We start from the raw sequence: 24,513 nt of genomic DNA, 5'->3' as shown, positions 1-24,513 counted from the left end.
CTAACACCTCGCCTTCCTTCCTCTGAGAGCCCACTCTGTCTTGGCCACTCCTCACCCAGCCCCCAAGCCCTGCCTGAGGACTGCACCCCCGCCCCCGCGCGCGCCGGGTCCTCTCCCGGGGCGTGTGAGGGCGGGCACTAGGACCCTGCGGGGGCGGGACGGGGCTCGGAGCTCCGTCTGCTTTACCTCCGCAGCCTGGAAAATACCGAGCGAGGCAAGCCGAGCCCGGGAGCCCTCAATCTAGCCCGGAGGGAGGAGCGCGGGAGGGGGCGCGCGGGGCGGGGGGTGCGGGGCGGGGCCGAGCGGCGGGACCCACTGCTCCTCCCCCCAGGGTCCCCGCGCGGCCCCCGGTCGCCCGGGCAGCGGCGGCAGCGGAGGCACTCGCACCCCGGCCCCGGCGGGCCCCGGCGGAGCAGCGGACACAGGTGAGTGGCCCTGCCGGCCGGCGCCCCACCCCGCCCCCGCGCTCACCCGCGCGCATCCCTCGCCCGCGCCGCTGCCGAGTTAGTTGAGCCTGTCCGGTCACCACTGCGCGGGGCCCCCAGCCAGACCGTCCGTCACCTCGGATACCCGCGTCCCGACAGGCTTCCGCGGGCCACCCGCACCCGATACGCAGCCCCCGCGCCGGACCCAGAGAGGTCTGGGGTCGCTCATGGCGGGTAGCCCCCATGACTGTCCTGTGCCCGTCCGCCCTGCCCCAGGGGCCAGCCCCTGTCTAATTACACCAGTTCAGGACCCCAGCAGCTCCACCCGCGCCCCCAGCACTCTGACTCCGGTCCCCAAACCGGTCTTGCAGGTCCCAGGAAGGTGGCGTCAGCATCTGCAACCGCGTCGACAACGTTGTCAGAGCCTCCGCGAAGGACCCAGGAGAACCGGACTAGGACCAGGGTGCTGGGCCTCCCCTCTTTCCCAATGGAGAAGTCAGCGGCCTCAACAGAGCCTCAAGGGCCACGGCCAGTCCTGGGCCGTGAAAGTGTCCAGGTGCCGGACGACCAGGACTTCCGCAGCTTCCGGTTAGAGTGTGAGGCTGAGGTGGGCTGGAATCTGACTTACAGCAAGGCTGGCGTGTCTGTGTGGGTGCAGGCTATGGAGATGGATCGGACTCTACACAAGATCAAGGTAGGGGTGCACTACTGCACCTGCAGCCTCCACCACACTTTACTGCCTCATCCCAGGGTCTCCTGTTCTTGCTGCAGGGCCACAGACCCCTGGGGGTGCATCTTGGCCCAGAAAGAGTCTCCTGCCAGGAACTAGGAGGAGGCATGGTCTACTGGGCCAAGTCTCCATTATACAGATGGGCCAACTGAGGCCTGGAAAGGGGATGTGACCCACTCTGGCTCACTCAGTCGAAACCAGGCATGCCCCTTTTTGCTGAGGAGGGGGACTGCTGCTAGGCCTATCCAGGAGAGTGGTCTCCCCCAGGGACCCCTCTGTCCAGCAAGCCTCCACTTGGCCCCTGAGTTGAGTCACCCCAGGCCAGAGACTGACCCCCTTTTTTTTTTGTAATTCCTAGTTCTCAGCCTGAGCTGGGTCTCCTCTCCTATTCTCTGCCTGATCTTTCCAGCCTGATCCCTTTCTTTCTCCCTTCCCTCCGTGGCAGCTCCCTGAGTTTCCAGCAGGGGCTCAGCATTGTGGCTGGCAGATTGTGATTATCAGATCATGAAGGCAGGGCTTTGATGTCCCTGCTTTGCACTGAGGCAGGCTGGGGTGGGCTGGGGAAGCAGGGAACCTGTGGTCAGGTCAGAAGCCAGCTCAGAGGACAGTTGCAGACACAGCAGCCCCTCACAGGTACCCTCTCACTCCCCTGCAGCTTCATGGTTCTCTCTCAGTCATGAGGTAGACTTGGGGTATGATGGGTAGATGGGACAGATGGGTAGGGGCCACAGTAACTTTCCTGACACCTCTGGTGTTGCTTTGAGTAACACATTTTGAGGGTGGGTAGATTTTCCTTCAGAGGGCTTCTTGCTTCCTTTCCCTTGCCCTCTTCTCCCTTTGACCTGGAGCATGTGGAGGAGTACATTCCTGTTGCCAGGGGCCAGGATGGTGGTCTTTTTAGGGAGGACCCCTCCTACCTGGGACCTAATCTTTGACTTCATTTGGGTATACTGCCTCACACCAAACTTGAGCTGTCTGACCTTTCCCTTCTGATCCTGTGCCTTTCTGCCTCATTTTGCCTTAATCATTTACTGCTTTGTCCATCTTGTCCCCACATGATGTGGCTTGCTCTTTCTGCCTTCTCTTTTCTCCTCCACAGCTCTCTGCTTACATCCTGGCCATCGGACTCTTTCTCTTTGTGTTTCCATGTGTGAGGGTGGAAGGGGGACAGCAAGAGGGGGTTCTGTCTGTTCCCAGGCTGGAGGACCCTGGGCTGGGATTTCTCAAATCCATGTCTGAACTGAGGAGCAGGGAAGGATAGGGCAGCTAAGAGGTTCTAGCTTGATACTGCCTGAGGCAGGAGGGACAGATTCTATCTTCCCCACCATCAGGGCAGGGATGTTTGTTGAAGGAAGGTGGGGAAGGAAGAGACTAAGGAACAAAGCTAACGAAAATTGAGTAAGGTGGATACAAGGGAGCCTGATTGTGACCCGAGAAGGGCTTTTGGCTGGTAGTGCTTAGGGAGGTGGGAAAGTGTAGTTTCTTCACTAAGGTTGGTTCTGGGGGGTGGGTACTCCCACCCTCTGTCAACAGGGTGGAGCTGTCTCCTCCATCTGGCTTGGTTAATCAGTAAACCCAACTCAGCCCAGAGTTGGCAGGTCTGGGGGCCAAGTTGCCACAGTAGACCCCATGTGACCAGGTCAGACTTGTGAGGTGGCCTTCCTTGGGGGTGGAAGTCTTAGAAAAACTGGGATGTTCTGGGCAGGGTGTATATCCTGGCTCTACTTCCCTCTCAGACTGAGCAGAGGCTGGAGGTGCCAGAGGGGCCTTTGAAAGCCCTGTTTCATACTTCCCTTCCCCCCACACTGGGGTACAGGTAGTGAGGCCCAGAGGAGTCAGGAGCCAGCCCAGGGTCACACAGCCAAGTTCTGGCAGAGCTGGCTTAGAGCCCAGATGTGCTAGCCTCCCAGTCCTACCCTCTCCCTTACTTTTCTCCTCATGCTGCCCCCAGCTCTTTTCCCTGCAGTAGAGGAGGTGAGCAGAGCCTAGACCTATGGAGGAGACTAACACCTTGGTCATAAGCATCCCCAGGGCCAGCCCCCCTTCCTTGCCTTTCAGCATAGCAGATGGAACTCTGGGAGCTAGGCAAAGGCCTCTTTGAGCTACCCATCCCCAAAATTCCAGGACTCTCAGGTGCCATGCAGCTAATCCTATTTCTGATAAGAGCTCCTTCTCTGAGCCAAGCATGTTTCTCCTTCAACTAATTCACCCTCAGGCAAGTCCTGGGCAGTAGTAGACTTGTTGCCTTGTTACAAAGAAACTGAGGCTGAAAGAGAAGATGTCCTTTGCCTAAGGTCATACAGCAGTTGAAGCAACTGGCTCCACAGCCTCTGCCCCTCCGTGCATAGGCTCACATCATTAGGCAACATCTGGCCTTTAACCCCATCAATAATTCTTTGAAGAATCAAGGACACAATGTTTTCATCATCCCTTTCTTGTTTGATAGATGACAAAGCTGAAGCCTGCAAAGGGGAGTGACTTGTCAAGGTCAGACAGCAGGTTGAAGCCAGAGTTCCAGGGATGACTGGGTCACCCCAGGAGGCTTGGACTCAACTGCATGTGTTTGTTGAGCTTTGTTCCTCTCCTCCCTCTTCTCTCCTGTCCCAGCCAGCTGCCCCTAGACATGCCCTGTGTTCATAATGGAAGGGGAAAGGCATGTGTGTGGAGAGATCCATCTACTTATTTATTTGATTGATTTCCTCCTCTTCTTCCTACCCTGGTGTCCAGAGGTCCCTGGAAGCCATCACCTGGCTCTGGGCCCAGCAGTTGGAACCAGGACAAAGGAAAGGGGCTGTTGGAGGCCACTTTCACTCTTCCCTTTTTCTGATTTCCATTCTGGCCTGGCCCCAGGCCTGTACCATACTCTAGGTACTGGACAGGAGTCAGATACTGCCTCCTGAGAGTTCAGGCCTTGTACCAGAGGCAGACACTGAACATGGATCTCGTGTACAAGGCAAAGAGCTGCTTGGAACCTGAACCCGAACCCAGGTCTCCCAAATGCCAGACCTGCTCCCCCATGGTTCCCTTAGAGGTATAAGAAACGAAAACCTAGAGATTGTGTCCATCATTCAACTAGGGCCATCTGGGGAACCAGTCTTAGCTATGGTGTCCTCTTGCCAAGTGTGACTGTGGACAAGTTCCTGCCTATCTCTGGACCATTTGTCCATTTGTGCCAGTGGGCCCTTCTGACCCCAAAGGCCTCTGAACTCAGTGCCTGGGCCAGGAAGGAAGGTGGAAGGACTGGACTAAGGAACAAAGCGAATGAAAAGTGAGACGAGGAGCAGAGGGCAGATAGCAGATGACATGGCCTGCTCAGCCTGGATGCCATGTGCTCAGGGCCCTTTATTTCTGCTGCATGCCTAGCCTTGTGCATGGCTAGCCATGTGAGGAGGCAGAGGATGAGAACTGGGCCTTTCCAGAGTCTGCTGGAGAGGGAACAGAAAATTCCAGGTGACCCTTGCCTACCACACAGGGTACATATTCACAGGCTACTCAGAGGCAGGGCTGGGGCCTGGTGGGAGTTCATACCTAGGACAGGTGCCGGGTGCAGGCTGGGTTGGAGGGCCCTTGAGAGTCTTGGTTCTAAAGCAGGTGTGGGATATCTCTTGTGGGAGTGTAGCAGAGAACCTGAAGTTCCTCTTGCCACAGGAAACTGAGCAGTGGGGACCTGTTTCCACTGACTTCCTGTCTGCAGCCCCTCCCCTTCCCCTTTGAAGGAAGCTGTAGTGGCCCCCTTTCAGCCCTGTCTCACTGACCACCTGCCCCACATCACCGGCTCTCTGAACTCAGTGCCTGGGCCAGGAAGGAAGGTGGAAGGAATGGACTAAGGAACGGGACTAAGGAAGGGACTAAGGGTTCCAAACTCAAGCCAGTGCTCAGGTCTTACTCCCTGCTCCCTTCCCTTCAGTGCCTCTGTGAAACACAGCTCACTCAGGGATCTCCAAGGGCCCTTCTTACTCTTAGCCAGTGGGCCCTGCTGCTTACTCTTACTTCTTATTCTTACAGCCTGAAACTTAAAAGTGTCTTGGGGAAGGCGGGGCCAGGGCCAGGACTCTTGGCAACTGTCCTACAGGGTATGGCTATTAGCTTCATCAAACAGGCATGGAAATTGAGGCTCGGAGCAGGAATTCTCATGTGTAAGGCCAAACAACTAGAACTGCCTCAAGTTGGGTCAGAACCCAGGTCCTTGGATCCTTAAGGCTGAGTTCCCTTGGCAACTTGGGTCTAGTTATTAGTGTGGTTAGGCCCTTCTCTCTCCAGACCTGTGGCTCAGAACTTATCTTTCCCTTCATCCTTGGGTCACCCTGTGCTGTGTCACTGTGGGAGGGCACCTTGGAGGGCTCCCAGCTAGGCAAGAGCCTACTCCTTACTGTGTGACCTTGGGGGGCCATTTTACTTTCCTGGGTCCATTTTCTTTTGTTCTATTATTTTATTTTTTTCTCCTGGTGCTGGGGATTGAACCCAGGAACTCACTGGTGCTAGACAAGTGCTCTGCCACTGAGCTACATCCCAAGCCCTTTTTATTTTTATTTTTATTTTGACAACAATGTCTCACTAAGTAGTCCAGACTGGCTTCAAACCATGATTGTCCTGCTTCAGCCTCCCAAGTAGCTGGGATTATAGGTGTGTGCTAACATGCCTGGCTGGCTTTATTTTCTTATCTATGTGGCAGGGGCAGGAATTAATCTGATTTTAGGGCCTTGGACTATATGAGTTCAGGTCCAGGCTTGGCCTCTGCACTCTCTGGGGCTCAGTTTTCTCATCTCTACAGAAAGTTTCTGGGCAGGAGCTTTGTAGAGACTTTATTAACCTTAGGCCAGGGTAGGAAGACTTCACTGCTAGATACAGAGTACTGATGAATGTTAAGGCCTTGATAATTTGTGCCATGAGGGGGCTTTCAATTCAAAATTAGGTCTTGAGGACCCTAGCCCTGCTAGCTCTAGACTGTCTTGGCATGGGGGAAACTGCAAGAGGTAGCTCTAGAGCTGTCTTTAGGGAACAGGCTGCCAGAGATCATGCCCTAGGTAGGTAGTTTCCAGACTTTGGAGTAGGGACCTCAGGGAAAGTTTAGAGGTGAATGGAGGTATTAGGGAAGCCCTCCTGCCAGAGGTGCCTGGTTGAGTTGAGGATATAGGGGAGAGAGCATCAGAGTCCTGGCTGTGTGGCTCCAGGCAGGTTGTCTCTGCCTAGGCTTCAGCTTCCTCCTCTTTAAACGTGGATAGTAGCACCGGGCCGCCCTGCCTTCTTTGGGTACTTTGTTCATTCATTTGCTCTTTCAGTGTGATAGCCTTTCCTTGCCTGGCTTTCTGCTGGAGGTGGGGGATAGTGGGGAATCAGACCCTCCCTCAAGGCGCTCCCAGTTGGATGCTGAGCCAGACACTTGTCACAGAAGCTGTGGAAATCCAGAGGGGTCAGGCCTTGGGGGTCAGGGAAGGTTTCACAGAGGAGGAACTCTGAGGTGATCTCTTTGGAATTCAGTGGAGAAAGAGAAGTACAAGTTTGATAGCATCAGAAGCATAGAAGATCTGTATGAAAGCCCTGAGGCAGAAAACAAGGCAGTGCACGTGGAGAACTATAAGGTGATGAGTATGGGGACTGGAGGAGGTTAGAGAGCTAGGCCAGGGGCCTGGGTTGTGAGGTCGCAGGGGAGGGTTTTAAACAAAGGAGGAGGTGGGAAATGCTGTTGCTGCCCTGTGTGTCCAGAGAGAGGTGCCAACCCTATACCAAAGCAGGGCTGTGGTAAGTAGGGCTAAGAATTACATCCAGAGAGATTTAGGAGGGGTAACGGAGGGGACATGGTGGTCACCACATAACTGTGCAATGTGTGAACTGTGAACTAGTGCAGGCTGGGGTGTTAGGTGGTAGGGATGTGCATCCTCTTTGCACCTGCCCTAGGAGTGGGGTGGGGTGCCTCCAGTCTGTCCCTGTCGGGAGATGAAGATCCCCAGCCCCCCAGACTGGCTCTCTGTCCTCCACAACCAGCTCCCCAGGCTCTGGCTTTTAAACTTTAACGAGCCCCAGCTCAGTTTCTAGCCGAGAGTCTTTAAAGTTTCAGGAGATGAGAGAAAGGAGGAATCCTGGAGACAGCTGGGTTTTCTTTGTTTCCCCTGCATCTCCACGCCTGGCTGGGCTGCCTGGAGCCAGAGCTGTATGCTTCATGACCCCAGAGGCCTGGCACTCTGTGGGGATCTGGGTTCTTGGCTGGACTGTTCCAGGCTGTTTCTGAGGGACAGTGTGGTCATAGGCCTGTGTGCCTAGAATAGATGGGTAGAGACCTATTCAAGCTCTGACCACTCACTCTTGCCTCTGACCCGGCAAATGATCATGCTTTGGCAACTGGTGGGGGGAAGGCATCAGATCAGGTGTCAGGCTGGAGGTGTCCCCACTCTTCTTCATGCCTTCCCTTGGCATGCTTGAACTGGCTTTGATGCTCTGGAGTCCTGGAGACTAAGAAACATGGGCATGGAGGGCCCCATGCCATGGGTATGGAGGGCCCCATGCCAAATTCAGGGTCCTCTCACCTGTCATTAAAGAGAGTCTGGGGCAGCTGGCACATTTCTCTGGGACTTTGACATACCACTGCTTTCCTGTCTCAGCCTGGGCTTGCTAAAGGCAGATATCTGCCACCTCTGACATCTTTCTAGAATGCTTATATCTGGGGCCAGGTGAACAATCTCTGCACTTTTGGGCAGTGGGAGTGACTCCTGCCTCAGATCTCCCATATGGTGCCTAGGCCACTTACTTAATTTCATCCTTTGGGTTTCATTACACAACACCCGTCTGCCATTGACTCTCAGATCCCTTTTTACATCTTCTGGTCCCTGCTCTCTGTCCTTGGGTCCTTTTAGATTGCCTGGGACCTGTTACTAAGTGAGGGAGGTGATGAGTCTTGAGGCAGAGGCCCTCTAGCCAGAGTGGGTGGAGCTCTCTGTGTGTCTCCAACATGCGTGCATTCACTCATTCACTAATTCCCCACATTTGCTGAGTACATACCATATGACAAGTATGTGTTATGTCCAGGAATTTAGCATCAAACTACACAGATCAGACCCTGCTGTCATGGGGTTTACTTCCTGAAGGGGAAGCCAGCAAAAGGGAAGCAAACGATTGAATAAGAGACCAGATTACAATCGTGTGAGGACAGGACAATGTAATGGGGTTGAGGATTCTATGTCAGGGCTTTGTGAGTGGAGCTGGATTGTGGATGACTGTGTGTGATGTGGACCATTGGATGGACTGTGAACCCCCTAAAGCAGGTACCAGGATGCCCATCTCCTCTTCCTGCCCAGTTAACAGCTCTAGAGCAGGCACCAGACAAAGATCAGTCAATCTATGTTGAATACATGTGCGTGTGACTGTGGTTGTGTCTGTGCCTGAGTGTGAGACTGTGTTTCTGTGTCTGGTTTTACTCTGTGTGTGAGTCACACCCCCTCACTGCAGAAGCAGAGTTGTCTCTGATCCAATTGTGTCTCCTCAGATGTCTCTTGGCGGTACTCGCCCTCCTGACTCAACTCTCTTTCTGCCCCCAGTGAAGACTCCTGTTCTCACCTCTGGGACTGTTGGTGGGTCTCAAGGTGTCCCTTTTAGGTGTGTTTTTCTATCCCTGTCTTTGTTCCCCTCTCCCTCTATGCTTACTGCCTCTTGTCCCTTTTTCTCTACATTTTCCCAGTTTTTCTTTCTTAGAACAAACCTGTTTTCTTGCCTCCTACCCTACTCTGCCAGTCACTATGCTGGTGCTGGGGACCTGGAGATGAATAAGACCTCATCTCTCCTCCCAAAAGACTCAAGACCTGGTGGGGAGACAGAAATGGAGGCAGCCCTTCTTGAGAAGTGCTGGGACTGAGGCTTACACTGAGGCTAAAGGGGGCCAATGACTGGCAGCATGGTAGGGGAGAGAAAGAGGCTTCACCAGGAGATGGGATCTGGGTGGTGCCTGGGGGCCCAGCAGGAGTCAGGCAGCAAGCTGACAAGGCCCTGTGAGTCCCTCAGTGGGATAGGCTGCCTGTGTTTGGTAGGCATACAAGGCTGAGGGTGAGGAAGAGTGGGGACAGAGCCAGAGTGGGGAGGAAATTTTGGAATTTGGATTGTATCTTGAAGGCACAGGGAGAGAGAGAGAGAAAAAAAATCTTTGGGAGGAAGCTAGCAGAGGCTTTTAAGCTGGGCAGTGCCATCTTCAGCTCTGGGCTTTAGAAAGCTCCCTGGCTACAGGGAACTGATTGGCCTGGAAGCCAAAGAAAAGGATGTGGCTATAGGGCCGAAGCAGTGTTGGTGAGGCCTGCCTTGATGGGCAGAGAGGGGTTTCTGGGAAGGCTGGGTCTGAGCAGAACCCAAGGGGCAGGATTGGTAAGAGTAGAAGAGAAAGAAATGCGTCTAGAATCACACCCAGGTTTCAGGCACAGGAGGAAGGGTATGGGAGGAGAGTGGGTATTGGGGGAAGAAATGTGCTGGCCCTGGACATGGTCAGCTTGAGAGACCTGTTGGCTGTCCAGGGTGTGAGGCCCAGGAGGCTGAAGAAGATGAAGTCTGGAGCTTACTAGATTTTCAGGGGGCATCATCCATTGGTCATCCCTGAAGTCCTGTGAAGTATTTATCCTTTTATTCTTTGTCTGTCTTGATGTCCAGCGGCAGCTCTGACCCCTGTCTTATCTTCTAGGCCTGTCCACTCTCTGCCTCTCTTTCTCAGCTCTCTCTTTCCTCCATCTGGCTCCCCCTCCTCCCCCAGGATAGGAGTGAGGAGGCGGGAGGTCCAGAGTAGGAGGTCAGCCTTTGCAATGTCAGAGCAAGATGTTCATTACTGCTGCAGAGCTGGGGCCTGCTGCCTTAGAGCCTGGGATGGGGGTGGGGTCCAGGGAGACTGCTGGAGACCAGCAGGAGGGAGTGGAGAAGGCAGAGCAGGAATGAGTCACTCAGCCCTGGATGGAGAGCAGCACAGAGGGCCCCGCTGGGTCTGTTTGGGGAGCTCTGTCTAGGGAGACATGGCAGCACCTCCGTTCTCCATACTGTCTCAGGGAGCCCACTTTTGTGGGCTTTTTGTAATAAGCTTGAATTAGCTGCTGTCAGGTCTTCTTCTCATCAGAGGACCAAGCCATAGAAACTGTCTGACCATTTTATAGGTAGAAATAAATATTGAACCAAAGGAGGGGAAGGGCCATAACACATGTGCTTTATGTATCCCCCCACCCTAGGCAGAGCCAGTCCTGACATCCCCTTCCCATTCCACTCACCCACAAAGTCCCAAACTCTAGTATGGATGCCTTGAGAACAGACCTCTTTTAGCAAGGCACTGGCTTACCTAGGATTCCTTGAGTCCCTCATAAAACAGAGCCTGATTCTTGGGGATCAGTTTCAGGGGTGGACTTTGGTTCACACTGGGTTCCTCCACTTCACTTTTCTGAATGACCATTTACCAAGGGGCATAATATTCTCTCAGGCAATTGAAAGGATGGAATTAGGTGGGTCAATAAAACCCTTAGCAAAGAATCTGGCACAGAGCTGGTACCTTCTTAACACTTGTTGAGTAGATGAATGAATAAAGAGTTTGAGGTACCCAAGGGACAGCTCCACTTGTCACCTCATCCTTGTTCACTCAGGGTCATATGTTCTCTCCTTCCCCTGACCAGTTCGACCATTTCTAGTTCTCAGGTTTGTGCCATTACCTCTGCCAGGAACCTCTCCCCCTACCCCTTTTCATTTGAGTGCCATCTGTTCTTCTGGTCTTCCTTTAGGGCTCAGCTTTCAGGCCCCTCTCTGTACCTGTATCTCCTGTTTCCTTCTGTTTCTGCCCTAACCTTCCCCTTTGCCCCACCCACCTCCTGCCCAAGGGTGGGTGGCCCCAGTCCCTTCTGGCTCCTGGTCCCAGCACAGTTTTCTGGGTTCTCAGGGCACAGAGCTGCTTGGCTATTTTTTTCTGCTCTGGGGGAGTCTAGTATCCTTAGCCTTTGAGGAGCTTGGTGACATGTTGGCCCAACCAGATGCTGTGGAGCATTTTCATTACCTCAGTGTCATACAGGCAGCCTCAGGACCCAGCTCAGCTGAGCCCAGGCTTTCAGGTCCAGGAACAAGGACTTGTGGGTACAGGACAACACTTTTATTAGAAAGTGTTTTTAAAATTTGTTTTTTAGTACATTAGAATTACACATAGTAGTGGGGTTCATTTTGATATATCCATAAATGCATACAACCTAGTTTTCTTCATTTCAATCCCCAGTACTTCCTCTAAAAGTGTGTTTTTAAATATATTGTAGAAACTATATTATAGCAACAGTGACAGGAATCCAAAAATAAGAGTCTGGTGAGGTGGCAAGTACCTATATTCCCAGCTACATGGGAGGCTGAGGCAAGAGGATCACTTGAGCCCATGAGTTCAAGGCCAGCCTGGGCAACACAGGGAGACCCCCATCTCTAAATAAATAAAAATATAAATAAATGAAAAATAAATCACCTAGAGCTTTTCCTTGGTTCCTTCTAGCTGTCTTTCACAGGTGCAATTTATACATTGTTTAAACCATGCACAGGTATTAGTTTGTATCCTGTTTTGTTCATTTAACATTTTATCTGTAGAAGTTTCTCACATTGCTACAGAGTTGTTAATTCACAAAAATTTCTGGCAGCTGCTCACCACCAGGCCTGATCTGAGTTCTGAGGTACAGACTGGTTGCTTGGCCATTGCCTCTGCTCAGTGGGAGGACATTCTGGGGAAGATACATTTTGGGTACACCTGGAGGAGGAAGTGTCTCAGTACCCCTCATGGCAGGACTGATATACATCTTCCCGCCCCTCTTCTTTTTTTTTGGTACTGGGTATTGAACCCAGAGGCACTTTACCATTGAGCTACATCTCCAGCCCTTCTTTATTTTTATTCTTTTGAGACAGGGTCTTGCTAAATTGCTCGAGGCCTTGCTAAGTTGCTGAGGCAGGCTTTGAATTTGCAATCTTCCTGCCTCAAACTGCTGAGTTGCTGAAGTTATAGGCCTGTACTGAGGACACACCTATCTCCTCTCCCCTGTTTCCCTGGAAAATCTCTTAAGCACCCTGGAATGTCAGCACCCTGAAACATCTTTTAAGATGTTTTGATGGTGGGGAAGGGTATGAGGATCAAAGTCTTGGGAGTCTCCATTCTGGTACCCTCAGAAACCAAGAGGCAAGTGGCAGGTCATCCTTCAGCTTGGTCTTGTGCTAACCTCATGGGGCTTTGGGAGTAAGGCAGTAAGCAAGCCCTGAGAGCAGAGAAATGCAGAGCAAAGGGTCCCTGGTACTGAGCCTTTGACTTCCTGTGTGCCCTGGGCAGTTTGTGCTTCTCAGAGCTTCCTCTCCTGGTCCAACATGGTAAGGACAGGGTCTGGCTGTGGGTCATGAGGTTGGAGTGGGTAGATCTGTTCAGGGCTCTAGTGTGGAGGGCTGTCAGCCCCTTTCTGTCTGCCTACCCTGTAGAGGGATCTTGGCAGTATTTTTTAAAAACTTTGTTCCTAGTCCTTTTATATCCTGCCCTTTGGGGATTAGCAGGAAGGCTCCCTTGGGCAGGGCCTGGAGAGTCAGAGAAAATTGCTGGAGAGCTCCAAGAAGGGCAGCTGCCACAGAGGGTTTATGTACAAGTCTCCTTTTATCCTCATAGTACCACTCTGAGGGGAGGATGATCCCTATTTGACAGATGATGACACTGGGACTCAGAATTTCTGTTCTTTGTCCAAATTAAGGCCATACAGCCAGAACATGAGAGGCAGATGCCTGCCTGATGCAGACCACCCAGATTTCTGGGTAAGCTATGGGTCTGTGGGTCTGGCTGGGACCAGCAGGGCAACCTGATGGGGAAGGGTTTTCAGAGGAGGTTACTAGGTGCAGCACCCCGGCACTGGGTTTCAGAAAAGCACAGTCCTGCCTTTGAGCTAGTGAGGTCTGGGGATTGAGTCAGAAACTTTGTTCAGAAGAAGAATATGTGAGCTGGGCCTTCCTGGTCAGCAAGCCCTTCTGTATTCAGTAAACACTGCCTGATAACTACCAATTAACTAAAGCAGACTCCAATTTCTAGCATGTTTGTTTTAGCTGGGCCAGTTCTACGCTGATGAAGGTGACAGAAAGTCTTAGCACTTTGGAGTCAGGAACACCTGACTCTCATTCTCTGCCCCACTGCTGTTAGCTGTGTGGCCTTGGCCAGTCATTGTAACTCTCTGGGGCTATTTCATCATCTTTCAGATGGGAATGATGATTCCCACCCAGGTATTGGAGGGTAAGAGGCATTGTCTACAAAGGATGCGGCTAGGTACCCTTGATGTTTATTAAATTCCAGTTCTCTGTGAGGTCCAGGTCCAGGTATTCCTGTCCACTTTGTGGGACAGTCAATTGTTCAGTGATTCAAAGCATGTGGTAAGGCTTGTTGAGGTTGGGATTATTGACCAGGACTGTGATTGGATTGATCCTTTGAGCCCCATCCCCTGTTGAACATTTCCTCTTGTTTAAGTATGATTCTGCTGGGAAAGGGATTTGCTTAAGTTACTTCCACTACAAAACTGTGTGCTAAAATGTTATATGTAGAATTAGTATAGTCTGTGGGATATTTGCTTTACCCTTCTTTGGGCCTCAGTTTCTCCAGTGATGATCTGAAAAATGGTGGTTGAAGAGATTATCTCCTGGATTCTGAGGATTTTGGGATAATCCATGCCCCACACATCCTATGGGCAAAGATATTGGAGACTACCATGTGAGGTCTTGTGGGGAGGGTCAGACTTGGGTCCATTTGTGTGTGTCCATGTGCTTGTTACTGTCCTGACTTTTGGCTCTCAAGACCAGGGCTCAGCCTAATGGAGGCGACCTGTCTTCCTTTCCCAACTCTAGTTGGCCATCATCTGGGTCTTGGGAGAAATTCCTGTCTCCCATGTAGTAGAGATCCATGGGAGTACCTATTGGGTAGTGGGTAAGGAGTGAAGAGACAGCCTGGACATTGGATCCTCCTCTGAACCTGTTTAAGCCTCCTGGCCTTCTCCTGTGTCCTTGCAGTGCCTCAGCTCCTTATCATTTGGGGTTCAGTTGCCCTCTGCCCCCACAGTTCCTGTGTCTCCCCTTTTCAACCCAGCTGATTCTGTGTTCGGGTCCTAGCCTCTCTTACCACTCCATTTGGTGGGGCCTCTTTGAGGCAGGACCCAGGTCTGGTTGTCCGTGGTTGGTTACCCACTTCCACTTTCAGGCCTGGCTCACAGCAGTCTTCAGAAAGTGGTGAATGGATGAATAGAAGGGCAGGGACCAGAGTGAATCAAGAGAGGTGCCCAGAGCACAAAATATAAAGAGGTCCTTGCAAATTTGACCTTATCCATTCTAGTGTGGAAGGATGAATGGCTTCTCAGGAAGCCTGCTGAGTAGCAACAGCTATTTTTTGAGCATTCACTATGTGCTAGGCATATCACTTACATCATCTTACTCAATTATGGTATCCTCAGGAGGGAGATACTTTCTTTGGGGGGGTACCAGGGATAGAACTCAGGGGAACTCTGCCAGTGAGCCACACCCCCATCCCTATTTTGTATTTTATTTAGAGACAGGGTCTCACCGAGTTGCTTAGCATCTTGCTTTTTGCTGAGGCTGGCTTTGAACTTGCGATCCTCCTGTCTCAGGCTCCCGAGTCCCTGAGATTACAGGCATGTGCTACTATACCCAGCTAGGAGATAGGTACTTTTATTCCAGTTTTCATTTCAGGAAATTGAGTTTTGTTAAATCTTGTGCCCAAGGGGAAGAGTTGGTCTTAGGTCAGAAGATTGCCAGCTTCAAAGACTGTGTAAATCTCCCCTCGTGGCCTTCCTTGCTTTTCCAGTTCCTTCTGCCTGTGAGACTGGGGATATTGTAGGGGAGGGGAGTTCTCAGGGGTTCTGGGCAATCCCAGATACTCATGGGGACCTCCATCTCATGGGATTTTAGAGAGTGAAATGCTGGGGACAAGCCTGTAATTTCTCTGGTGACACTTGTTCCCTCTGGGTCTTGATTTTCTCAGCTGTAAAATGGCAGCATGTCAGGCTTTCTTCCCTAATCAGGCCTTAAGGACTGTGTAACCCAGCATGGTTCCTAGGCCAAACACCCACCTCCCATTCAGTTCCCATTTCCAGTGGAAGCTCAAGGGTTTCAGTCAGATGAATTGGCTTGCCTGTGACCCAATGACTGTGGGTTCTGGTCACACCTCACCCACAGTCTGCAGTGACTCAGCTCTACCCCAGCACCTGTCCCTCCTAAAGCCTCTTAGAATTACACCTTGTGGGGTGTGGCCAACACTGCCAGCACAGGAACAAAACCAGATATAATTTCCTCCACGTGTCACTGAGGTACTGCGTCCTTGGGCCTGTGGAAAGCCCCTTGGCTAGGAGCCAGGTCAGCTGCCATGGGCTTGGTATGTCTGTGGACAATTACCTTACCTGGGCACTCAGCCTGCCTCAGTTTCTCACCTAGGCCATTGCTGCCAGGGTTCTCACCTTCCCAGCAGGGTCCTGCTGCTAGCCTTCCTCCAAAACAATCTGCCACCAGCATGGGAAATCTATGAAGTTTCCTTCTTTATCTTCAAGGTAAAGTGCAGTGTTTACGCTAGTGGGCCCTTCTTCTCTCTTGTGGTTCTGCAAGTTTAGCTTCCTGCCTGCTGTCCCAGAATGGGGAGGGCTCTGGGCTCTGGAGCCACAATAGCCCTGATCCAGTAGTCTCTGGGAAGAGGATGGGCAGTGTCAGCCCTTTCCTGGGTGCATCCAGCTGTGTGGTTGGGGGTTGGGTGGTGTCAGGCCTGGCTCCAGAGAAGGTGCAGTTACAGTTTGGATTCTAATTTAAGAAGCAGAGTTTTGGGCTGGGGTTGTGGCTCAGTGGTAGAGCACTTGCCTAGAACATGTGAGGCACTTGGTTTGATCCTTGGCACCACATAAAAATCAATAAATAAAATTAAGGTATTGTGTCCACCTATAGCTAAAAAATATATTAAAAAAAAAAAAGGAAGCAGAGTTTTGTTGTCACTGCCCCACGTACATTCACTGTCCAGCATAACATGTTTTGAGGTCTTGCAAAACCAGTCCAGCTTCCAAAACTTGGATTTAGAGAAACTTTGATTTCCTCAGAAGTCACACTGAGTGCTCCCTGATGGTTAAGGTATAGGAAGACCTGGTTTTGAATCCTGCCTTCTTGCTTTCTTGCTATGTGATCTGGGCAAGTTTTTTACTTTTCTGGGCTTTGTGTTGTTTTGTAGCACAGGAATGATAACAAAAGTTTGAGGTGAGGAATGAGCACACGCTGAATGTTAGTGCAGCATCTGGACCTTTGCGTGGCTGCTCAAGAGAAGGCTGTTTGGATACTAATGGTGGTGCCCATCTGGCTTCTGCTGTCTTCTCCAACTCCTTTCTCACCATTGCATCCTTTCCATCACTTTGGTCACTCACTCCCTCGTGTCTCAGTCATCTCCTTCAGTCTAGTATAGTTCTCGAGTCTTTCCTTGGCTCTTATAATCATGGCACTTCTACGCCAGTTCTTTTGTAAACTGTCCCCATTTGGGGTTTGTCAGATGTTTCCTTATGATTAATGTTATGCACTCTTGGTGGAGATATCACATAAGCGATTCCAGAATTTTTTTCAGTGCATCCTATCAGGTGACACCTGGTTGTAGCTTCTCCTGTTACTAATGTTATTCACTTTGATCATTTAATTGAGGTAATATCTGTCAGTCTTCTATATTATAAAGTTACTCATTTTCTCTTTGTAATTAATAACTTTTAATAGGAAGGTACTTGGAAACTGTAAATATACCCTATTCCTCATCAAACATTCCTTATTCATACCTGGGTATATTTTGGTTTCTTATTTTACTCAATGGAGTATAATCTGTTGCTATCATTATTTAAATACAGTTTGTCACAAATTTAGCCCATGGTAGTTTGGCTGGAATTAAGGAGTTTCCCAGGATTCGAGTCTTTCAGTGATAAAATTGGGAGAGTCCTAGGCAAACCCCTGTATTTTTGCCTACTACCTCTGGGCTTTTGCCCTGGCTGTTCTCTCTGGCAAGACCACTTGGCAAACCCCTTGCTCCTAGACTGAGCTTCTCTGTGAAACCTGAGCCCCCCACCCACCCCAGGAGCCAATCTCTTCTGAGCCCCCACTGAGCATTTCAGGGCACCTGGAAGCTTCCCAAGGACAAGCCTCATATTCATCTCTGACTCCTTTGGGCTAAGGACTGTGCTGAAAGGGGGCTGCTAGTTAAATGGTTGGATCTAGTCATACCCTCTCATGCAGCAGAAAAGCAAACAGTGCAGAAAGGAAGGGTGACTTGTTCAGGGTCACACTTTGCAGGCTGGAGTCTGCCCTTTGACTTTTTTTTTTTTTTTGGTACTGGGGATTGAACCCAGGGCTTTACGTGTGCTGCTAAGCAGCACTGTACCACTGAAGTGCCCCCAGCCCAGGCTTTAATTTTCTTAATTCTAAAGTGAGGTTAAGACCTCAGAGCATTGCTATGAGAAGAAAATGAGGTACTGTGCATAAAACACTTAGTATAGTATATGTCACATTATCCCTGGGGATCTTTTTATTTTTTAAAAATTTTATTATTAGCTGAGCAGGGTGGCACATCCCAGCAACTCGGAAAGCTGAGGCAGAAGAATCACAAGTTCAAGGCTACCCCAGGCAATCTTGTGAGATTTGTCTCAAAATAAAATATAAAAAGGGCTGGGGGGGTAGCTCAGTGGTAAAGTGTCTCTGAGTTCAATTCCCAGTACTGAAAAACTTTTTTTCATTATTTTAGAAGCAGTATTATAAGATCAGAAATACAGATAAGCAAAAAGAAGATAAAACCATATAGAGATTACCACTGTTAACACCTTAATAGTTGTGCTTCCTTAGTGAGATCCTTCTCCATTCCTTTTCTTCTTCTTCTTTCCTTCCTTCCTTTCTCATGGTGATCAAACCCAGGGACATTTTACCACTGAGCTATATCCCCAGACATTTTATTTGTATTTTGAGACAGGGTCTTGCTAAGTTGCTTAGAGCCTCACAAGTTGCTGAAACTGGCTTTGAACTTATGATCCTCCTGCCTCAGCCTCCTGAGTCACTGGGATTATAGGTGTGTACCACCACACCTGGCTTCTTGAACTTTTCTCTGAATCAACCAATTAATCTATCTATCTGTCTACCTATCTATCTATTTCTTTTTTTCCACAAAGAGATTATACTGTTCATTTCTTTTATCCTCCCCTCCCCCCCGCCCCCCCCCCCCAGGCCTCACGATGCTAGGCAAATGCCTTGCCACTGAATTACATCCCCAGCCTATGTACATTCCGTTTTGTAATCTGCTTTTTTTTTTTTTTCCTGGCAGAACTCTCCTCTGTACATTTTTAGTGCATCTAATACTGACCACCTTCATGTTTCTCCAGTTGTCCCCAAAATGTTCTTTATAGCTGGTGTGTCCAGATCAGTATGCAATCCAGGATCACACTTTACATGTGGCTGTTATGTCCTTTGTCCGTTAAACCCAGTCCCTTTATTATGACATTGACCTGTCCATATGAAATTGACCTGCAGAAGAAAGCAGGCCACTAGCCCTAAAGAATGTCTCAGTATTTGGCTTTGTCTGGTTATAGTCTCATGGTGTCACTTAGCTTGTACCTTTGACCTCTGTATTTTCTGTAATCTGAAGTTATTTACAGGATTTGATGAGTTTCTTGGTACCTAGAATACCCCACAAGTGTGGTGTGGCCTTCCTGTCACCATTAGTGGCACCAAGGCCTACCTCTTAGGGTTGCATGCATCCCCTTGTGAGTAGAAGTAATATGTGTGTAGTCATTGTACTGTCATGTGTAACTAATTAAAACAAAACAACAACAAAAAAATGATTAGCATTTTAAATTTGCTGTAAAATAATAATAAAATTATATATGTATTAGAAAAAAAAGAGAAAGTAATATGTGAGGATTCTCCAACTCCGAATGCCAGTTCTTTTTTGGGGGGGATGGGTAATGGGGATTGAACTCTGAGGCATTCGACCACTAAGCCACATCCCCAGCCATATTTTGTATTTTATTTAGACATAGGGTCTCACTGAGTTGTTAAGCAGCTCGTCGTTAGTAAGGCTGGCTTTGGACTTGTGATCCTCCTGCCTCAGCCTCTAGAGCCACTGGGATTAGGCATGTGCCACCATGCCCAGCTGAATGCCAGCTCTGGGAGACCTTTTTTTTTTTTTTTCCTTTCTTTCTTTTTTTCTGTAGTGGGAATTAAACCCAGGATCTTATACATGTTAGGCAAATACTCTACTCTTTTTTTTTTTTTTTTAGTTGTTGATGTACTTTTATATTTATATGTGGTGCTGAGGATTGAACCCAGTGCCTCACACATGCTAGGCAAGTGCTCTGCCACTAAGCCAGGACCCCAGCCCCCAAATACTCTACTCTTAATGAGTCATATGCTCAACCCAGAATCCCTTTTTAGACTACACAAAAACACTTGTCAATTTGTTAAGGATAACTTGATCTTGAGGGCTGTGCTCTTTGGTAGGAAGAAAAAATTACAGAACAAGTACGTTGACTGAGTTTCATTTTTCTTTGCGAGTGCAAATCTCAAGAAACCTGGTTCTGATTTTACTTGCTTCCCAGACATGTGAGCTGGGTTAAATCCCTACATTGCTTCTTTACCAGCTGGGTGACCTTGGGCACATTACCTAACCTCTTTGAGCCTCAAATTCCTCCTTGGATTTCTTGTCTGGTAGAGTTGTTGGGAGAGTTAAATAAAACAAGGTATGCTTGGCTGTTTCTCCCCTAGATGGAAAGCTCTTTGCAGGCAAGACTAGTAAATAATTAATAAACTAATAATAATAAATAGTAAGACATCTAGAGGTGTTTGTGGAATGAAAATACACATGCAGGAGGACAAGTGGTATGGCTAGGTGATAAGTACTAGGGAGGGGAGGGAAGCCGTCATCCATCTAGGTGTTCGTTTTTTTACTTGTGCTCTCATTTCATTGACATATAGCCATCCCAGGCTCCACAGCGAATCAGCTGTGAGCCTCTGACCCCGAGGAGCTCACCAGGGTCTGCAAAGGCATGGACAGAGACTCAGGGTGGGGACCTGGAAGGTCTGACTGGGAAGACTTCCTGGAGGAGACTGGGCTGAAAATAGGGAGATGATCTTTGGATACAGGGGCTCTGTTTCCTGGCACAGGAGGCTTCTGGAGAAGGTTTATGGTAAGAAGTGAGTCCATGCTGGCTTCAGAGGTCCCTGATCCTTTTCTCCTTCTTCTCCTTCCTCCTTTGCCTGTCTGTCTACCCTCCACCCTGGCTAGGGCCCTGAGCCCTGTGTGATACTGACAACCCATGTCTGTCTGCAGTGCCGTATGGAGTGCCGTGATGTGCCAGCAGAGACACTCTACGATGTCCTACACGACATTGAGTACCGAAAGAAATGGGACAGCAACGTCATTGAAACTTTCGACATCGCCCGTTTGACAGTCAACGCTGATGTGGGCTATTATTCTTGTGAGCAGGCGCAGCACACCGAGCCCAACCCCTTGGCCTCCATCCAGACCTCCCCCAAGCCTCCTCCTGTCACCTTCCCTCCCTGTGGCCATTCCCATGGCCAGGCTGCTCAGACACCTGAGACTGAAGGATGCCTGTTTCTAGATACTTGGGTACACATAGGTACACTCACTAACACATATGTAGTTACATGTTCATGAAGACTACACATACAAACATGCATCCACACAGTTGTGTACACAACCCATAAAATGTGTCACATCCTTAGGCATATATTTTCATAACACACATTCATAATAATACTGTTTTTCTCTCATCACATATTCATATATACAAACTGGCCAGACCAGCAAGGTAAGGGCTGTGTGAGGTTGTGAGGAGCAGGGATAGCTAGACAGTAGGGACAAGGGATATTCTCTGTCTCTTCTCTGGTTCCAATGTGGGAGTGTCCTGGTGGGGGTGGGTAACTGTTTGGATCAGCAGGAGCTGGCAGTTAACTAGGCATCCCTCCGTTGCCAGCCTCTGCCACACCCTCACTTGCAGGCAGGAGGACCAGTGGTCTGGCTGAACTGTCCCTTGCCCTCCACAGGGAGGTGTCCCAAGCCTCTGAAGAACCGTGATGTCATCACCCTCCGCTCCTGGCTCCCCATGGGCACTGATTACATCATCATGAACTACTCAGTCAAACATCCTGTGAGTCCATCTGCCTTCCTTGCTGGGTGGGTGAGGCAAGGTGCCAGGCAAGGCTGGGCCATGGCTGATACCATGACTTCTCTGTGACTTTGGGCAGGCAGGGGGCTCTGTGGCCCTCAGTTTCCTTTCTGACAGGATAATGGCTTCTGTCTCCCTGCTTGGGCACTCAAGTACATCAGAAGAGGGTAGTTTGGGCCATTTCTGTGGAGAGGGGATGGGTTGGGGTGGCCTTGGTTTGATTGAGCACTGGGTGAAGCTGGACAGAATATAGAGAAGCAAGATGTGAGTGGCAGTGTCCTGTGGACCTCCCTGAGGTGGGGCCATTTTAATCACCCTGGGCAGGAAGAATAGGCAGGTATGGTTGGCCTGGACAAGGGTTGAGTGTCTATGTGAACTCATAAGCCTTGATCCCAGGCTGGGGGATTTCCTATGGGAATAAGGAAAGCCTTAAGAAGGGCAAGGATGATCTGATCTGATTCTTACCTTTCTCCTTGCCCCAGCATCAGGTCTGGCTTGGCACAGACACCAGAGGATGTGAACTAACTCTGTGTGTGTGTGTGTGTGTGTGTGTGTGTGTGTATCTCAAAGACATCTCTTTTGCCCCCATGCTGAGTCTCACCTCCCTGTACCTTCCATCCCCAGAAATACCCACCTCGAAAAGACTTGGTCCGAGCTGTGTCCATCCAGACGGGCTACCTCATCCAGAGCACTGGGCCCAAGAGCTGCGTCATCACCTACCTGGCCCAGGTGGACCCCAAAGGTGAGGGCTTGGCCCTGGCAGCCTGTCATGGGATCCTTCCCTATACTACACGGGATGGGCTTGATCTACTAGGGGTTCAGAGGCCATTTGTTAGGAGATGTCTTGTACTTGGGCATCTCTACCCAAAGTCAATGGAATGAAAAGAATGGGCCAAGGTGGTAGCTTCTGCTCCTCTGAGGAGACTTGGAACTTTCTTCCTGGGCCCTCACATTTCCAGCTCAGATCTGTTTCTGTTCACTATCTGTTATAGCTCTGTCTTTTGGGCTCCCATCCTCTGTCTATTCAGGAAGCCTGGGTTTTCTAGGACTGCCTTTTCTTGGGAGGGCTCAGCCACTCCTGGGGCTGCTTTTGAAGTTGACCACACATCTCTTTCTGCTGAGATACAGGTCCCCGTGGCCACTGATTTCCTGCACATTCTCCCTCAGGAGGTCTTCTTGGTACCTGAGACTCAGCATCCAAAGCTAAGCTCACCATCACCCCTCTCCACCTCTCCTTCTCCTAAGTCTCTGCCTTCCAGTCACCCCACCTGGTCAGCTGGAGCCTCAGCTCCCAAATCCAGTTCCTGATTCTTAATGATTCTGCCTCAGACATAGCTCCTGAATCTGCCATTTTTCTGCATATTCAGCTGCCCTATCTGTCCGTACCAGTTACTGGAGGAAGTTTTCTAAAATGACTGCATCCGTTTAAAATGCCTCTCTGACTCTCTGATGTCTCAGGATATAGTCTGAACCCCCTCCCCAGGTTTCTTAGTCCCTCCATGCCCCTACACTTTTCCACTCCCCTGACTTTTCCTTCAGATATACCTCTCTTCCCTTACTTAGCCCTCCAAGCCTGCTTCAGGTGTCACCTCTTCTGTCACTAATGCTCAGGGGAGTACCTGCTCCCTACTCTGGCCCACTTCCCTTTAGAATACCTGGCACATGGTTGAGCCCCCAGACAGTGAGTTCCTCTTTGGATCTCCAAGGCTGGTTGAGGGTAGGTATCACAGTGAATGTGGAGTGAGTGGGTGACTGAATGAGTGACTAAAGGATGGTTAAATCTTGAACATCCTTGCTAGGTTCAAGTCCCCAGAGTCATAGTGGTCCTAGTGCAGGGTTCCCAGGTCTCACTAAGTGTATTGGCTGTCAGAGGCAGAGCAGATTCTTGGCAATGAGGTAGTTGGAGAGCTGGGCTGTAAATTCCAGGTCAAGCCAGGCTGGGGTGTTCAATAAGATGCCTGCATAGTTAGAACAGGGGATGGAAGGACAGCCAGAGGAGGGGCTGAGCATCAAGGCCCAGTTATGGTAGTGGGGTTAAGAATGAGAAGGGACATCAGTGTAAAAGGAGGAAGGAGGCAGGCTGGAGCTTGGTGGGTCAGAAATTCAACCCACAAGTAGCCTGGGGTTACCTAGGACCCTGTCGTTTTCTTCCATGCATTCTTGGAGCTCAGCAAAGGGACAGTGGGGGCAGAGTTGACCCCAGGACCTTGAGGAGTGAGGTGGGAAGGAGTCAGGAAGACGTCTTGTAGGATTGCCTCACTCATCCCTTCCTGTGGAGTAAAGGGAGGCCTTCCAGGAATGCTAAGCTGAGGGAAGGGGCTGGGAATTGATGGGGGCTGGGTGTCTGAGGCTGCTTCCTCCCTTCTCACCACATTTCCCTGCCCTCTTAGGCTCCTTACCCAAGTGGGTAGTGAATAAATCTTCTCAGTTCCTGGCTCCCAAGGTGAGTGGCCTTGGGACTTCAAGGTTCTGGAGGCTGGGGGAGAGGACATTGGGGATGTTAGGGTGAGGGGGTGGAAACAGGGATGGACACTGGGGCAGGGGATAAGGGACCAAGTTATAAAACCCACAAGAGTTGGGAAACTGGTGGTGCTGGGAGGGGTTTGGGAAATTCCTAGTCCTGCTGGCACCCCTGACACTCGGGTATCGGGTCTGCAGGCCATGAAGAAGATGTACAAGGCATGTGTCAAGTACCCTGAGTGGAAGCAGAAGCATCAGCCACACTTCAAGCCATGGCTGCACCCAGAGCAGAGCCCATTGCCCAGCCTGGCACTGTCGGAGCTGTCAGTGCAGCACGCAGACTCACTGGAGAACATCGACGAGAGCACAGTGGCAGAGAGCAGGGAGGAGCGAGTGGGTGGTGCAGGTGGCGAGGGCAGTGATGATGACACCTCGCTCACCTGAGTGCAGCACTGCTGCATGGACTGAGACCGGACTGGGGCTGAGCCCTGGGGCATGGATCCTCCCGCACTTCCTCCTGTCTCTCACCCTGCCTCCTGGGGGCCTTGGGCTGCGCCCAGGCGGCATTGCAGCCTGGCTGGACACAGCCCCAATAAACGATCCCACAGCCTCAGCTGGCTCTTCGCTGTGCCTGCTTCCCACCTGCTCCAGCACTGCCACTGCCCTGGTTCCCTGGTTCTTCAGTTAATTTTGTTAATGATATTATTGCTTGCCTGGCCTTTGA

General features: G+C 50.4%; 1 protein-coding gene across 1 annotated transcript; it reads left to right on the top strand.

Moving 5' to 3' along the window:
* The first annotated feature begins 312 nt into the window (after window positions 1-312).
* Window positions 313-24,402, top strand: Stard10 (StAR related lipid transfer domain containing 10). The gene is made up of 7 exons (XM_046441885.1): window positions 313-425; window positions 797-1,119; window positions 20,471-20,618; window positions 21,208-21,311; window positions 21,954-22,071; window positions 23,720-23,772; window positions 23,988-24,402. Exons 2-7 carry the CDS (start codon window positions 913-915, stop codon window positions 24,231-24,233), a joined length of 876 nt encoding a protein of 291 aa, XP_046297841.1. The 5' UTR covers window positions 313-425; window positions 797-912; the 3' UTR covers window positions 24,234-24,402.
* Window positions 24,403-24,513: the final 111 nt, after the last annotated feature.

The sequence above is a fragment of the Marmota monax genome, unplaced genomic scaffold (assembly GCF_021218885.2).
Source record: "Marmota monax isolate L192 unplaced genomic scaffold, Marmota_monax_Labrador192_F-V1.1 WCK01_AAM20220418_F8-fsc00068, whole genome shotgun sequence".
In the NCBI taxonomy this organism is placed as follows: domain Eukaryota; kingdom Metazoa; phylum Chordata; class Mammalia; order Rodentia; family Sciuridae; genus Marmota; species Marmota monax.
This window is presented reverse-complemented; position numbering and strand designations above follow the sequence as displayed.

Coding starts and splice junctions, on each gene's coding strand:
- Stard10 (XM_046441885.1), top strand. CDS start 913: ATGGAGAAGTCAGCGGCCTCAACAGAGCCTCAAGGGCCACGGCCAGTC. Junction 1,120..20,470: donor GGACTCTACACAAGATCAAG/GTAGGGGTGCAC, acceptor GTCTGTCTGCAG/TGCCGTATGGAGTGCCGTGA. Junction 23,773..23,987: donor CTCAGTTCCTGGCTCCCAAG/GTGAGTGGCCTT, acceptor TCGGGTCTGCAG/GCCATGAAGAAGATGTACAA.